Source organism: Coregonus clupeaformis, chromosome 24 (assembly GCF_020615455.1).
Source record: "Coregonus clupeaformis isolate EN_2021a chromosome 24, ASM2061545v1, whole genome shotgun sequence".
Classification (NCBI taxonomy): Eukaryota; Metazoa; Chordata; class Actinopteri; order Salmoniformes; family Salmonidae; genus Coregonus; species Coregonus clupeaformis.
The window spans coordinates 49,332,784-49,346,469 of NC_059215.1; the positions used below are offsets into that span (position 1 = coordinate 49,332,784).

Sequence of the window (13,686 nt, forward strand, 5' to 3'; positions counted from 1 at the left end):
AGCAAACTTCAGATGGGCCTGGTCATGTACTGGCTTAAGCAAGGGGACACGTCTGGCACTGCAGGATTTGAGTCCCTGGCGGCGTAGTGTGTTACTGATGGTAGGCTTTGTTACTTTGGTCCCAGCTCTCTGCAGGTCATTCACTAGGTCCCCCCGTGTGGTTCTGGGATTTTTGCTCACTGTTCTTGTGATCATTTTGACCCCACGGGGTGAGATCTTGCGTGGAGCCCCAGATCGAGGGAGATTATCAGTGGTCTTGTATGTCTTCCATTTCCTAATATTTGCTCCCACAGTTGATTTCTTCAAACCAAGCTGCTTACCTATTGCAGATTCAGTCTTCCCAGCCTGGTGCAGGTCTACAATGTTGTTTCTGGTGTCCTTTGACAGCTCTTTGGTCTTGGCCATAGTGGAGTTTGGAGTGTGACTGTTTGAAGTTGTGGACAGGTGTCTTTTATACTGATAACAAGTTCAAACAGGTGCCATTAATACAGGTAACGAGTGGAGGACAGAGGAGCCTCTTAAAGAAGAAGTTACAGGTCTGTGAGAGCCAGAAATCTTGCTTGTTTGTAGGTGACCAAATACTTATTTTCCACCATAATTTGCAAATAAATTCATAAAAAATCCTACAATGTGATTTTCTGGATTTTCTTTTCTGAATTTGTCTGTCATAGTTGACGTGTACCCATGATGAAAATTACAGGCCTCTCTCATCTTTTTAAGTGGGAGAACTTGCACAATTGGTGGCTGACTAAATACTTTTTTCCCCCACTGTACACCACCACATTAATGTTCAAATTTGATTTCACAGTCTGTAAGATGGATCCTTAAGCTGCAAGTGGCCAAACACTGCACCAGAATCCTTCCATTCAGTAGGTACCATGTCACACTCCTTTCAAAGTAGTGTACACAAACATCCAATCACATCCAGGTGCGAGGTACAAAAAGTAGACTGATTAAACGTTTCTTTCACCATGTCACACTCCTCCATTGGTTGCTATACATTCCGAACGAATACTATCAGTATGCCTCTGACTCCTGTCAAACAACCTCTATTCATCTCCCAAAACATAGGAACTGACAGGTTTCTGACACGTCAAAGTAGAGCAGTTAGATATTGTTGTGCTCCATGGGGGGTTTCTGCTGTGGTGTGGCATCGTTGTGAGACTGTGGCAGTTGGTGCTTGGCCCCCTGCTCTAGTGGAGGCTGCTGCCCTTCTTGTGGTGGCGACAGAGCTGGCTGTGAGTCCCCGTTCAGATTAGGATTCCCGTTCCCATTCTGGTTCCCCTTCTCATTCCCATCCTTCTCACTGGGCTGGTTCAAAATGGCGGGTACGTCCTTACAACAGAAGTACTGCTTCCAGATCTTCAGGAAAGCGTCGCGGAACTTCTTGATGCGGAAGGCGTAGACGATGGGGTTGACGGCTGAGTTGCCGTGCGTGAGCAATATAGCGATGTAGATCAGGAACAGGGGTTTGTCGCAGGTCGGACAGAACAACGTGACGCAGTTGATGATGTGGAGGGGAAGCCAGCTGATGGCAAACAGGAAGAGAACCAGAGCCAATGACTTGGCCAGTTTGAGTTCCTTGTCATAGTACTTGTTGGGGTCGGTGTGGCTGACGGTGCAAGCCTGTAAGAGTAAATATTATCTTGATTTAGTATTCTTGTTATTATTAATGAATAATCATTACTATAGGTCTTATATTCAGATACTCAGGGAATCAATTCCCCCGGCTGTAGGTGGTAGTGTAGGAGCTAGTCTGTTCCCCCTGTTCCCCCTGGCTGTAGGTGGTAGTGTAGGAGCTAGTCTGTTCCCCCTGGCTGTAGATGGTAGTGTAGGAGCTAGTCTGTTCCCCCTGGCTGTAGATGGTAGTGTGGGAGCTAGTCTGTTCCCCCTGTTCCCCCTGGCTGTAGGTGGTAGTGTGGGAGCTAGTCTGTTCCCCCTGTTCCCCCTGGCTGTAGGTGGTAGTGTAGGAGCTAGTCTGTTCCCCCTGGCTGTAGGTGGTAGTGTAGGAGCTAGTCTGTTCCCCCTGGCTGTAGATGGTAGTGTAGGAGCTAGTCTGTTCCCCCTGGCTGTAGGTGGTAGTGTAGGAGCTAGTCTGTTCCCCCTGGCTGTAGATGGTAGTGTAGGAGCTAGTCTGTTCCCCCTGGCTGTAGGTGGTAGTGTAGGAGCTAGTCTGTTCCCCCTGGCTGTAGATGGTAGTGTAGGAGCTAGTCTGTTCCCCCTGGCTGTAGATGGTAGTGTAGGAGCTAGTCTGTTCCCCCTGGCTGTAGATGGTAGTGTAGGAGCTAGTCTGTTCCCCCTGTTCCCCCTGGCTGTAGGTGGTAGTGTAGGAGCTAGTCTGTTCCCCCTGGCTGTAGATGGTAGTGTAGGAGCTAGTCTGTTCCCCTGTTCCCCCTGGCTGTAGGTGGTAGTGTAGGAGCTAGTCTGTTCCCCCTGGCTGTAGGTGGTAGTGTAGGAGCTAGTCTGTTCCCCCTGGCTGTAGATGGTAGTGTAGGAGCTAGTCTGTTCCCCCCGGCTGTAGGTGGTAGTGTAGGAGCTAGTCTGTTCCCCCTGGCTGTAGATGGTAGTGTAGGAGCTAGTCTGTTCCCCCCTGGCTGTAGATGGTAGTGTAGGAGCTAGTCTGTTCCCCCTGTTCCCCCTGGCTGTAGGTGGTAGTGTAGGAGCTAGTCTGTTCCCCCTGTTCCCCCTGGCTGTAGGTGGTAGTGTAGGAGCTAGTCTGTTCCCCCTGGCTGTAGATGGTAGTGTAGGAGCTAGTCTGTTCCCCCTGGCTGTAGGTGGTAGTGTAGGAGCTAGTCTGTTCCCCCTGGCTGTAGATGGTAGTGTAGGAGCTAGTCTGTTCCTCCTGTTCCCCCTGGCTGTAGGTGGTAGTGTAGGAGCTAGTCTGTTCCCCCTGGCTGTAGATGGTAGTGTAGGAGCTAGTCTGTTCCCCCTGGCTGTAGATGGTAGTGTAGGAGCTAGTCTGTTCCCCCCGGCTGTAGATGGTAGTGTAGGAGCTAGTCTGTTCCCCCTGGCTGTAGATGGTAGTGTAGGAGCTAGTCTGTTCCCCCCGGCTGTAGATGGTAGTGTAGGAGCTAGTCTGTTCCCCCTGGCTGTAGGTGGTAGTGTAGGAGCTAGTCTGTTCCCCCTGGCTGTAGATGGTAGTGTAGGAGCTAGTCTGTTCCCCCTGGCTGTAGGTGGTAGTGTAGGAGCTAGTCTGTTCCCCCTGTTCCCCCCTGGCTGTAGGTGGTAGTGTAGGAGCTAGTCTGTTCCCCCTGGCTGTAGATGGTAGTGTAGGAGCTAGTCTGTTCCCCCTGGCTGTAGATGGTAGTGTAGGAGCTAGTCTGTTCCCCCTGGCTGTAGATGGTAGTGTAGGAGCTAGTCTGTTCCCCTGGCTGTAGATGGTAGTGTAGGAGCTAGTCTGTTCCCCCTGGCTGTAGGTGGTAGTGTAGGAGCTAGTCTGTTCCCCCTGGCTGTAGATGGTAGTGTAGGAGCTAGTCTGTTCCCCCTGGCTGTAGATGGTAGTGTAGGAGCTAGTCTGTTCCCCTGTTCCCCCTGGCTGTAGATGGTAGTGTAGGAGCTAGTCTGTTCCCCCTGGCTGTAGATGGTAGTGTAGGAGCTAGTCTGTTCCCCCTGGCTGTAGATGGTAGTGTAGGAGCTAGTCTGTTCCCCCTGTTCCCCCTGGCTGTAGGTGGTAGTGTAGGAGCTAGTCTGTTCCCCCTGGCTGTAGGTGGTAGTGTAGGAGCTAGTCTGTTCCCCCTGGCTGTAGGTGGTAGTGTAGGAGCTAGTCTGTTCCTGCTCTTGCCAACTCCTTATGGAATTGAAACAGAGGTGGGGCGAGGCTACATAGATGGGAGGAGGGGCGGTGGTCACCTCACCTTCTTGTTGAGCTGCTTGTGGATCATGTAGAAGATCTCTGTGTAGATGACCAGCATGAGGAGTAAAGGAGGCAGCACCTGTAGTGAAACACAGTCCAGTCCCGTGTTAGCTCCAGTACCGTGTTTTACCCATGCACTAGTTGAGCTACAGAGCTACTTAACAACAACATATATGCTTTCTCTTAAGTTCAACAAACAACATCAGACGCCCTGACCTCCACCCAGCTGATATACTACACAAAGAGAGATGTTATAATACCCAGCCGAAGAAGTTGAAGTAGACCATGTAGTCCATGCTGATTACGTTCTCAAACTGACAGGTGATGATGAGATCCTCGTTCAGGGAACCGTTCTGCTGCAGCCTTCAGGGATGGAGAGGGGGGGAGAGAGAAAGAGAGGGGGGAGAGACAGAGAGACAGAGAGGGAGAGAGAGAGAGAGAGAGAGAGAGAGAGAGAGAGAGAGAGAGAGAGAGAGAGAGAGAGAGAGAGAGAGAGAGAGAGAGAGAGAGAGAGAGAGAGAGAGAGAGAGAGAGAGAGAGAGATGGAGAGAGAGAGAGAGACAGAGAGAGAGAGAGAGAGAGAGAGAGAGAGAGAGAGAGAGAGAGAGAGAGAGAGAGAGAGAGAGAGAGAGAGAGAGAGAGAGAGAGAGAGAGAGAGAGAGAGAGAGAGAGAGAGAGAGAGAGAGAGAGAGAGAGAGAGAGACAGAGACAGAGAGAGACAGGGGTGTTATTTACTTGTAATTGGGTATATTATGGATACATAGTATCAATAGCAGAATTAGAAGAGCTGAACTATTTGATCATTCTTATTACAAATACATAATTGAAAGGATAAATTGGGGAGCCTGAAATGGCACCCTATGGGCCCTGTTCAAAAGTAGTGCACTTCATAAGGAAACAGTAAGCTATTTCGTACACAGTCAATGTCACACTGTAATTAACAAACACAACACAAAACTAATTTAAAATACGTAGCTATCTACCTCCACAGGTTGTTCCAGCCCAGCATGGGGGTCAAGCCCACGACGAAGGCCACGGTCCAGCACACCACCACCGCCACGGCCGCTCGCTGCTTTGTCACCACACGCTTATAGCTGTAGAGATAAAGAGAAACCAGGCGGTTAGGGAGTTAGTCACCTATACCATAACACAAGGAGTTAGACACCTATACCATAACACAAGGAGTTAGACACCTATACCATAACACAAGGAGTTAGTCACCTATACCATAACACAAGGAGTTAGTCACATATACCATAACACAAGGAGTTAGTCACCTATACCATAACACAAGGAGTTAGTCACCTATACCATAACACAAGGAGTTAGTCACCTATACCATAACTCAAGGAGTTAGTCACCTATACCATAACACAGGGAGTTAGTCACCTATACCATAACACAAGGAGGAGTTAGTCACCTATACCATAACACAAGGAGTTAGTCACCTATACCATAACACAAGGAGTTAGTCACCTATACCATAACACAAGGAGTTAGACACCTATACCATAACACAAGGAGTTAGACACCTATACCATAACACAAGGAGTTAGTCACCTATACCATAACACAAGGAGTTAGTCACCTATACCATAACACAAGGAGTTAGTCACCTATACCATAACACAAGGAGTTAGACACCTATACCATAACACAAGGAGTTAGTCACCTATACCATAACACAAGGAGTTAGTCACCTATACCATAACACAAGGAGTTAGACACCTATACCATAACACAAGGAGTTAGTCACCTATACCATAACACAATGAGTTAGTCACCTATACCATAACACAAGGAGTTAGTCACCTATACCATAACACCGGGAGTTAGTCACCTATACCATAACACAAGGAGTTAGTCACCTATACCATAACACAAGGAGTTAGACACCTATACCATAACACAAGGAGTTAGTCACCTATACCATAACACAAGGAGTTAGTCACCTATACCATAACACAAGGAGTTAGACACCTATACCATAACACAAGGAGTTAGTCACCTATACCATAACACAATGAGTTAGTCACCTATACCATAACACAAGGAGTTAGTCACCTATACCATAACACAGGGAGTTAGTCACCTATACCATAACACAAGGAGTTAGTCACCTATACCATAACACAGGGAGTTAGTCACCTATACCATAACACAAGGAGTTAGTCACCTATACCATAACACAAGGAGTTAGACACCTATACCATAACACAAGGAGTTAGACACCTATACCATAACACAAGGAGTTAGACACCTATACCATAACACAAGGAGTTAGTCACCTATACCATAACACAAGGAGTTAGACACCTATACCATAACACAAGGAGTTAGTCACCTATACCATAACACAATGAGTTAGTCACCTATACCATAACACAAGGAGTTAGTCACCTATACCATAACACAAGGAGTTAGTCACCTATACCATAACACAAGGAGTTAGACACCTATACCATAACACAAGGAGTTAGTCACCTATACCATAACACAAGGAGTTAGACACCTATACCATAACACAAGGAGTTAGACACCTATATCATAACACAAGGAGTTAGTCACCTATACCATAACACAAGGAGTTAGTCACCTATATCATAACACAAGGAGTTAGTCACCTATACCATAACACAAGGAGTTAGACACCTATACCATAACACAAGGAGTTAGTCAGCTATACCATAACACAATGAGTTAGTCACCTATACCATAACACAAGGAGTTAGTCACCTATACCATAACACAAGGAGTTAGTCACCTATACCATAACACAAGGAGTTAGTCACCTATACCATAACACAAGGAGTTAGTCACCTATATCATAACACAATGAGTTAGTCACCTATACCATAACACAAGGAGTTAGTCACCTATACCATAACACAAGGAGTTAGTCACCTATATCATAACACAAGGAGTTAGTCACCTATACCATAACACAAGGAGTTAGTCACCTATACCATAACACAAGGAGTTAGTCACCTATACCATAACACAAGGAGTTAGTCACCTATACCATAACACAATGAGTTAGTCACCTATACCATAACACAAGGAGTTAGTCACCTATACCATAACACAAGGAGTTAGTCACCTATACATAACACAAGGAGTTAGACACCTATACCATAACACAAGGAGTTAGTCACCTATACCATAACACAAGGAGTTAGTCACCTATACCATAACACAAGGAGTTAGTCACCTATACCATAACACAAGGAGTTAGTCACCTATACCATAACACAATGAGTTAGATACATATACCATAACACAAGGAGTTAGTCCCCTATACCATAACACAAGGAGTTAGTCACCTATACCATAACACAAGGAGTTAGTCACCTATACCATAACACAAGGAGTTAGTCACCTATACCATAACACAAGGAGATAGACACCTATACCATAACACAAGGAGTTAGTCACCTATACCATAACACAAGGAGTTAGTCACCTATACCATAACACAAGGAGTTAGACACCTATACCATAACACAAGGAGTTAGTCCCCTATACCATAACACAAGGAGTTAGTCACCTATACCATAACACAAGGAGTTAGTCACCTATACCATAACACAAGGAGTTAGTCACCTATACCATAACACAAGGAGTTAGTCACCTATATCATAACACAAGGAGTTAGTCACCTATACCATAACACGAGGAGTTAGTCACCTATACCATAACACAAGGAGTTAGTCACCTATATCATAACACGAGGAGTTAGTCACCTATACCATAACACAAGGAGTTAGACACCTATACCATAACACAAGGAGTTAGTCACCTATACCATAATACAAGGAGTTAGTCACCTATACCATAACACAAGGAGTTAGTCACCTATACCATAACACAATGAGTTAGTCACCTATACCATAACACAAGGAGTTAGTCACCTATACCATAACACAAGGAGTTAGTCACCTATACCATAACACAAGGAGTTAGTCACCTATACCATAACACAAGGAGTTAGTCACCTATACCATAACACAAGGAGTTAGACACCTATACCATAACACAAGGAGTTAGTCACCTATACCATAACACAAGGAGTTAGTCACCTATACCATAACACAAGGAGTTAGATACCTATACAATAACACAAGGAGTTAGTCCCCTATACCATAACACAAGGAGTTAGTCACCTATACCATAACACAAGGAGTTCGTCACCTATATCATAACACAAGGAGTTAGTCACCTATACCATAACACAAGGAGTTAGACACCTATACCATAACACAAGGAGTTAGTCACCTATATCATAACACAAGGAGTTAGTCACCTATACCATAACACAAGGAGTTAGTCACCTATACCATAACACAAGGAGTTAGTCACCTATATCATAACACAAGGAGTTAGTCACCTATACCATAACACAAGGAGTTAGTCACCTATACCATAACACAAGGAGTTAGTCACCTATACCATAACACAAGGAGTTAGTCACCTATACCATAACACAAGGAGTTAGATACATATACCATAACACAAGGAGTTAGTCCCCTATAACATAACACAAGGAGTTAGTCACCTATACCATAACACAAGGAGTTAGTCACCTATACCATAACACAAGGAGTTAGTCACCTATACCATAACACAAGGAGTTAGTCACCTATATCATAACACAAGGAGTTAGTCACCTATACCATAACACAAGGAGTTAGACACCTATACCATAACACAAGGAGTTAGTCACCTATATCATAACACAAGGAGTTAGTCACCTATACCATAACACAAGGAGTTAGTCACCTATACCATAACACAAGGAGTTAGTCACCTATATCATAACACAAGGAGTTAGTCACCTATACCATAACACAAGGAGTTAGTCACCTATACCATAACACAAGGAGTTAGTCACCTATACCATAACAAAAGGAGTTAGTCACCTATACCATAACACAAGGAGTTAGTCACCTATACCATAACACAAGGAGTTAGTCACCTATACCATAACACAAGGAGTTAGTCACCTATACCATAACACAAGGAGTTAGTCACCTATACCATAACACAAGGAGTTAGTCACCTATACCATAACACAAGGAGTTAGTCACCTATACCATAACACAAGGAGTTAGACACCTATACCATAACACAAGGAGTTAGTTCACCACAAACCTATAGCTGCAAGACAGTGAGTAGTGTGCATGCTAAACCTTTTTTTTAATACAGCTTTTCAACATAAAGAAAAGAAAAATCCTCATTCTATGCCTTCTCTTTCACCCCTCCCTCCCTCCCTCCCTCCCTCCCTCCCTCCCTCCCTCCCTCCAAGCACTGCGATCCATGCTTCTTTTTTTCTTTTCGCTAGAAGCGATGACGGTGATTCATGGTTTCTAAAAATGGACTACATCTCAATATCCACATACTGTACAGTACTAATGTATCCTCTATAATGTGCACGGAACAGAGAGAGACTGCAGTGATTCTTCTTGCAGCAGGCAGCACAATAGCTTAAGATTTTAGGATCCCTTTATTGGTCAATTGCACACACACACACACACACACACACACACACACACACACACACACACACACACACACAAGCATACACAAACATACACACATACATACTGTACATACATACCAGGGGTTGGAACCGGTTCAGGGAACAGAACAGAAAACCGGAAAATAACTAAAATGTTCAGGGAACAGAATCAGAACCGGGAAGGAAAGTGATCTATAACGTTCTGGAACATAGCCGTTATTTTACAAGCATGGGAACCGGTTAATAACTACAAAGCGCCTATGCAAAGCCCTCCCTCTGTCAATCAGAATCTTCTTCCAGTGTCTGCCTGCCAGCTGGACATCTTTACCAGTAGGTGGGCATGTAGGCTACCTGCCCATCCCCCTCCAAAGCATAGCTGTAGCCTACTGACATTACAAGCGTGTTTCAGAAGATAGGGAGAGATATTTTTTATTAGAGAATAATGGATTCGCTAATTCAATGCTAGTTAGGGATACTATAGTTATCACATTTCACATTGGATTTATTAACTACAAAAATGTAAGACGTGTTTTTAATTCTGGTACCGCTCTGCACACACAAGCTTGTTAGCTAGCTAGCCTCTCTGGTCCAACGTTAAGCCAACTCTGAAGTTTAAAGACATTCTAAGTTCCTCCATAGAAGTCGCTCCTCCGTAGGTATAATTCTGTGGCCCTAATTCAGATAATGCACGTCATAACAAGATGTCCAGAGCTTCAAGCCTCCTCCTCCACCCTCTCTCTCTCTCTCTCTCTCTCTCTCTCTCTCTCTCTCTGTCTCTCTCTCTGTCTCTCTCTCTCTCTCTCTCTCTCTCTCTCTCTCTCTCTCTCTCTCTCTCTCTCTCTCTCTCTCTCTGTCTCTCTCTCTCTCTGTCTCTCTCTGTCTCTCTCTCTCTCTCTCTGTCTCTCTCTCTCTCTCTCTCTCTCTCCCCACCAACAAAATGTCAGTTGCATCTTGTGCCCGACACTTGTCTTTCCATCACGCATGTAAACAACTCACTGAGCTATAGATTGCCCGCTCCATAGCAAGCTGCTCTATCCACACTGCATAATTGGTTAAGTAATTTAACGTTGAGCTAAATAAAAAAAGATGTACAATTTCATAGGTTTAAAAAGAAACAGAAAGGAAAGATATAAACCAGTACTTTTCTTTGTTTCGAACCGGTTGTAGCAGGTGATTTTGGACGGAGTCAGGCGCAGGAGGGTAAATCACAGAATAAAAGGTTTATTCGACAATACAGCGGTACAGAGAGGAGGCAGCTTCGGAGGAAGTCGTGACAGTACCCCCCTTGACGCGCAGCTCCAGCAGTACCCCGACACCAGCCTCGGGGACGGCCAGGAGGACGCAGAGCAGGGCGAGCCAGATGGCGACGGTGGAAATCCCGCAACAGGGAGGGATCGAGGACATCCCTCACCGGGACACAGCACCGCTCCTCCGGACTGTACCCCTCCCACTCCACGAGGTACTGAAGGCCCCCACCCGACGCCTCGAATCCAGGATGGAACGGACAGAGTACGCCGGGGCCCCCTCGATGTCCAGAGGGAGCAGAGGGACCTCCCGCACCTCAGACTCCTGGAGCGGACCAGCCACCACCGGCCTGAGGAGAGACACGTGAAACGAGGGGTTAATACGGTAATCAGGAGGGAGTAGTAACCTATACGTAACCTCGTTTATTCTCCTCAGGACTTTGAACAGCCCCACAAACCGCGGGCTCAGCTTCCGGCAGGGAAGGCGGAGGGGCAGATTCCGGGACGAGAGCCAGACCCGATCACCCGGTACAAAGACCGGGGCCTCACTATGGTGGCGGTCAGCGTTGGCGTTCTGGCGATGCACGTGGGCAGCGTTCCACGTCTCCTCCGCGTGCCGAAACCAGTCGTCCACCGCAGGAGCTTCGGTCTGGCTCTCATGCCATGGCTGATACCCTAAGACACATTTAAAGGGATTTAGGTTAGTGCTGGCAGTAGGACCGCAGGAACCTACTCACATCCTGATTCACCCGTTCCACCTGCCCATTAGACTCGGGGTGAAACCCAGAGGTCAGGCTGACCGAGACCCCCAGACGTTCCATGAACGCCTTCCAGACCCTGAACGTAAACTGGGGACCCCGGTCAGACATGATGTCCTCTGGCACCCCGTAGTGCTGGAAGACGTGAGTAAACAGGGCCTCCGCAGTTTGCAGGGCCGTGGGGAGACCGGGCAGAGGAAGGAGGCGGCAGGCTTTAGAAAAGCGGTCCACAACAACCAGGTTGGTGGTGTTACCCTGAGAGAGGGGAAGATCAGTTAGAAAGTCAATAGATAAGTGGGACCATGGCCGTTGTGGAACTGGTAAGGGGTTTAACTTACCCGCTGGAAGGTGCCTAGGTGCGTTACTCTGGGTGCACACCGAGCAGGAGGAGACATACACCCTCACGTCCTTAGCCAAGGTAGGCCACCAGTACTTCCCGGTCAGGCAGCACACTGTACGGCCGATGCCTGGGTGACCAGAGGATGGGGACGTGTGTGCCCAATAGATAAGACAATCACGGACAATAGACGGCACGTACCGCAGCCCAGCCGGGCACTGAGGTGGAGATGGCTCTGTGTGTAACACCCGCTCTATGTCCGCGTCCACAGTCCACACTACTGGCGCCACAATGCAGGAGGCCGGGAGTATGGAGGTGTTGTCTATGGGCCTCTCCTCTGTGTCGTGCAGCCGTGACAGTATGTCTGCCTTCACGTTCTTAGTGCTGGTATGTAGGAAAGCGTGAAATGAAACCTGGTGAAGAACAAGGCCCACCTGGCCTGGCGAGGGTTCAGCCTCCTCGCTGCCCGGATGTACTCCAGGTTACGGTGGTCAGTCCAGAAGAGGAAAGAGTTTTTTGCCCCCTCTAGCCAGTGCCTCCACGCGGTCAGGGCTCTGACAACAGTCAACAGCTCCCGATCACCAACGTCGTAGTTCTGCTCCGCCTTGCTGAGCTTCTTCGAGAAGAAGGTACAGGGGCGGAGCTTGGGTGGCGTACCCGAGCGTTGGGATAGGACAGTGCCTACCCCTACCTCGGACGCATCCACCTCCACTACAAACGGCAATGATGGATCGGGATGGGCCAGTACCGGGGCTGAGGTGAACAGAGCCCTCAGGTTACTGAAAGCCCTGTCATCCTCAGCAGACCAGCGGAGCCGGGACGGCCCACCCTTCAACAGAGAGGTGATGAGAACTGCGACCTTGCCAAAGCCCTGTCCTCCGATAGTAATTGGCAAAGCCAATGAAGCGCTGCACCTCCTTCACCGTGGTTGGAGTCTGCCAATTCCGCACGGCGGAAATGCGGTCTCCCTCCATCTTCACACCTGAGGTGGTGATGTGGTATCCGAGGAAGGAGATGGACTGTTGGAAGAACAGACACTTTTCTGCCTTGGCATATAGGTCATGCTCCAACAGTCGGCCCAGCACTCTGCGAACCAGGGACACATGCTCGGCGCGCATAGCGGAATGCACCAGAATGTCATCGATGTAGACCACCACACCGCGACCAAGCACGTCCCGAAACACCTCTTTCACAAAGGACTGGAAGACTGATGGAGCATTCGTCAACCTGTACGGCATCACCAGGTATTCATAATGCCCCATGGTTGTGCTAAATGCTGTCTTCCACTCGTCCCCTTCCCGGACATGCACCAGGTTGTACGCACTCCTGAGATCTAATTTCGTGAAGAAGCGCGCCCCATGCATTGATTTGATAACAGAGGAGATGATGGGTAGAGGGTAACTGTAGCAAATGGTAGTTTGATTAAGTGCCCGGTAATCAATGCAAGGGTGTAGACCTCCGTCTTTCTTCTTCACGAAAAATAAACTCGAGGAGGCGGGTGAAGTGGAGGGACGTATGAACCCCTGGCGCAGGGACTCGGAGATGTATGTCTCCATAGCCTCCGTTTCAGCCTGCGACAGGGGATATACATGACTCCTGGGAGGCACAGCGTCTACCCAGAGGTTTATCACGCAATCCCCCGCCCGATGGGGCGGTAATTTGGTCACCTGCATTTTAGAAAACACTTGCGCCAAATCGAGATATTCGGGGGGAATGCGCACGGTGGAGGTAGTGTCTCGACTTTCCACCGTGGTTGCACCAACGGAAACAGCTAGACACCTACCATGACACTCTCGCGACCACCCCATGAGAACCCTCTGTGGCCATGGAAAGGTGTGGTCATGTTGTGCTAGCCAGGGAAGGACCAACACAACAGGGAAATCAGGGGACTCAATAATAAAAAAGGTGATTTACTCCCTATGGGTCTCCTGCATAATCATCGACTGGTGCTGTAACCTCCCTAACATAACCTGACC

At 47.6% G+C, this 13,686-nt stretch overlaps 1 protein-coding gene across 1 annotated transcript in view; it reads right to left on the reverse strand.

Annotated features, from left to right (window-relative positions):
* Positions 1-748: 748 nt before the first annotated feature.
* The window catches only part of LOC121537349 (adenosine receptor A1-like), a 36,647-nt gene continuing 23,709 nt past the window's right edge, over positions 749-13,686 (reverse strand). The window contains exons 2-5 of the mRNA XM_041845002.1: positions 4,837-4,947; positions 4,114-4,216; positions 3,855-3,932; positions 749-1,626 (exon numbers count right to left, since the gene is read on the reverse strand). Coding sequence (XP_041700936.1) covers positions 1,108-1,626; positions 3,855-3,932; positions 4,114-4,216; positions 4,837-4,947 — 811 coding nt within the window. The 3' untranslated portion in view covers positions 749-1,107. The remainder of the gene's footprint in view (positions 1,627-3,854; positions 3,933-4,113; positions 4,217-4,836; positions 4,948-13,686) is intronic.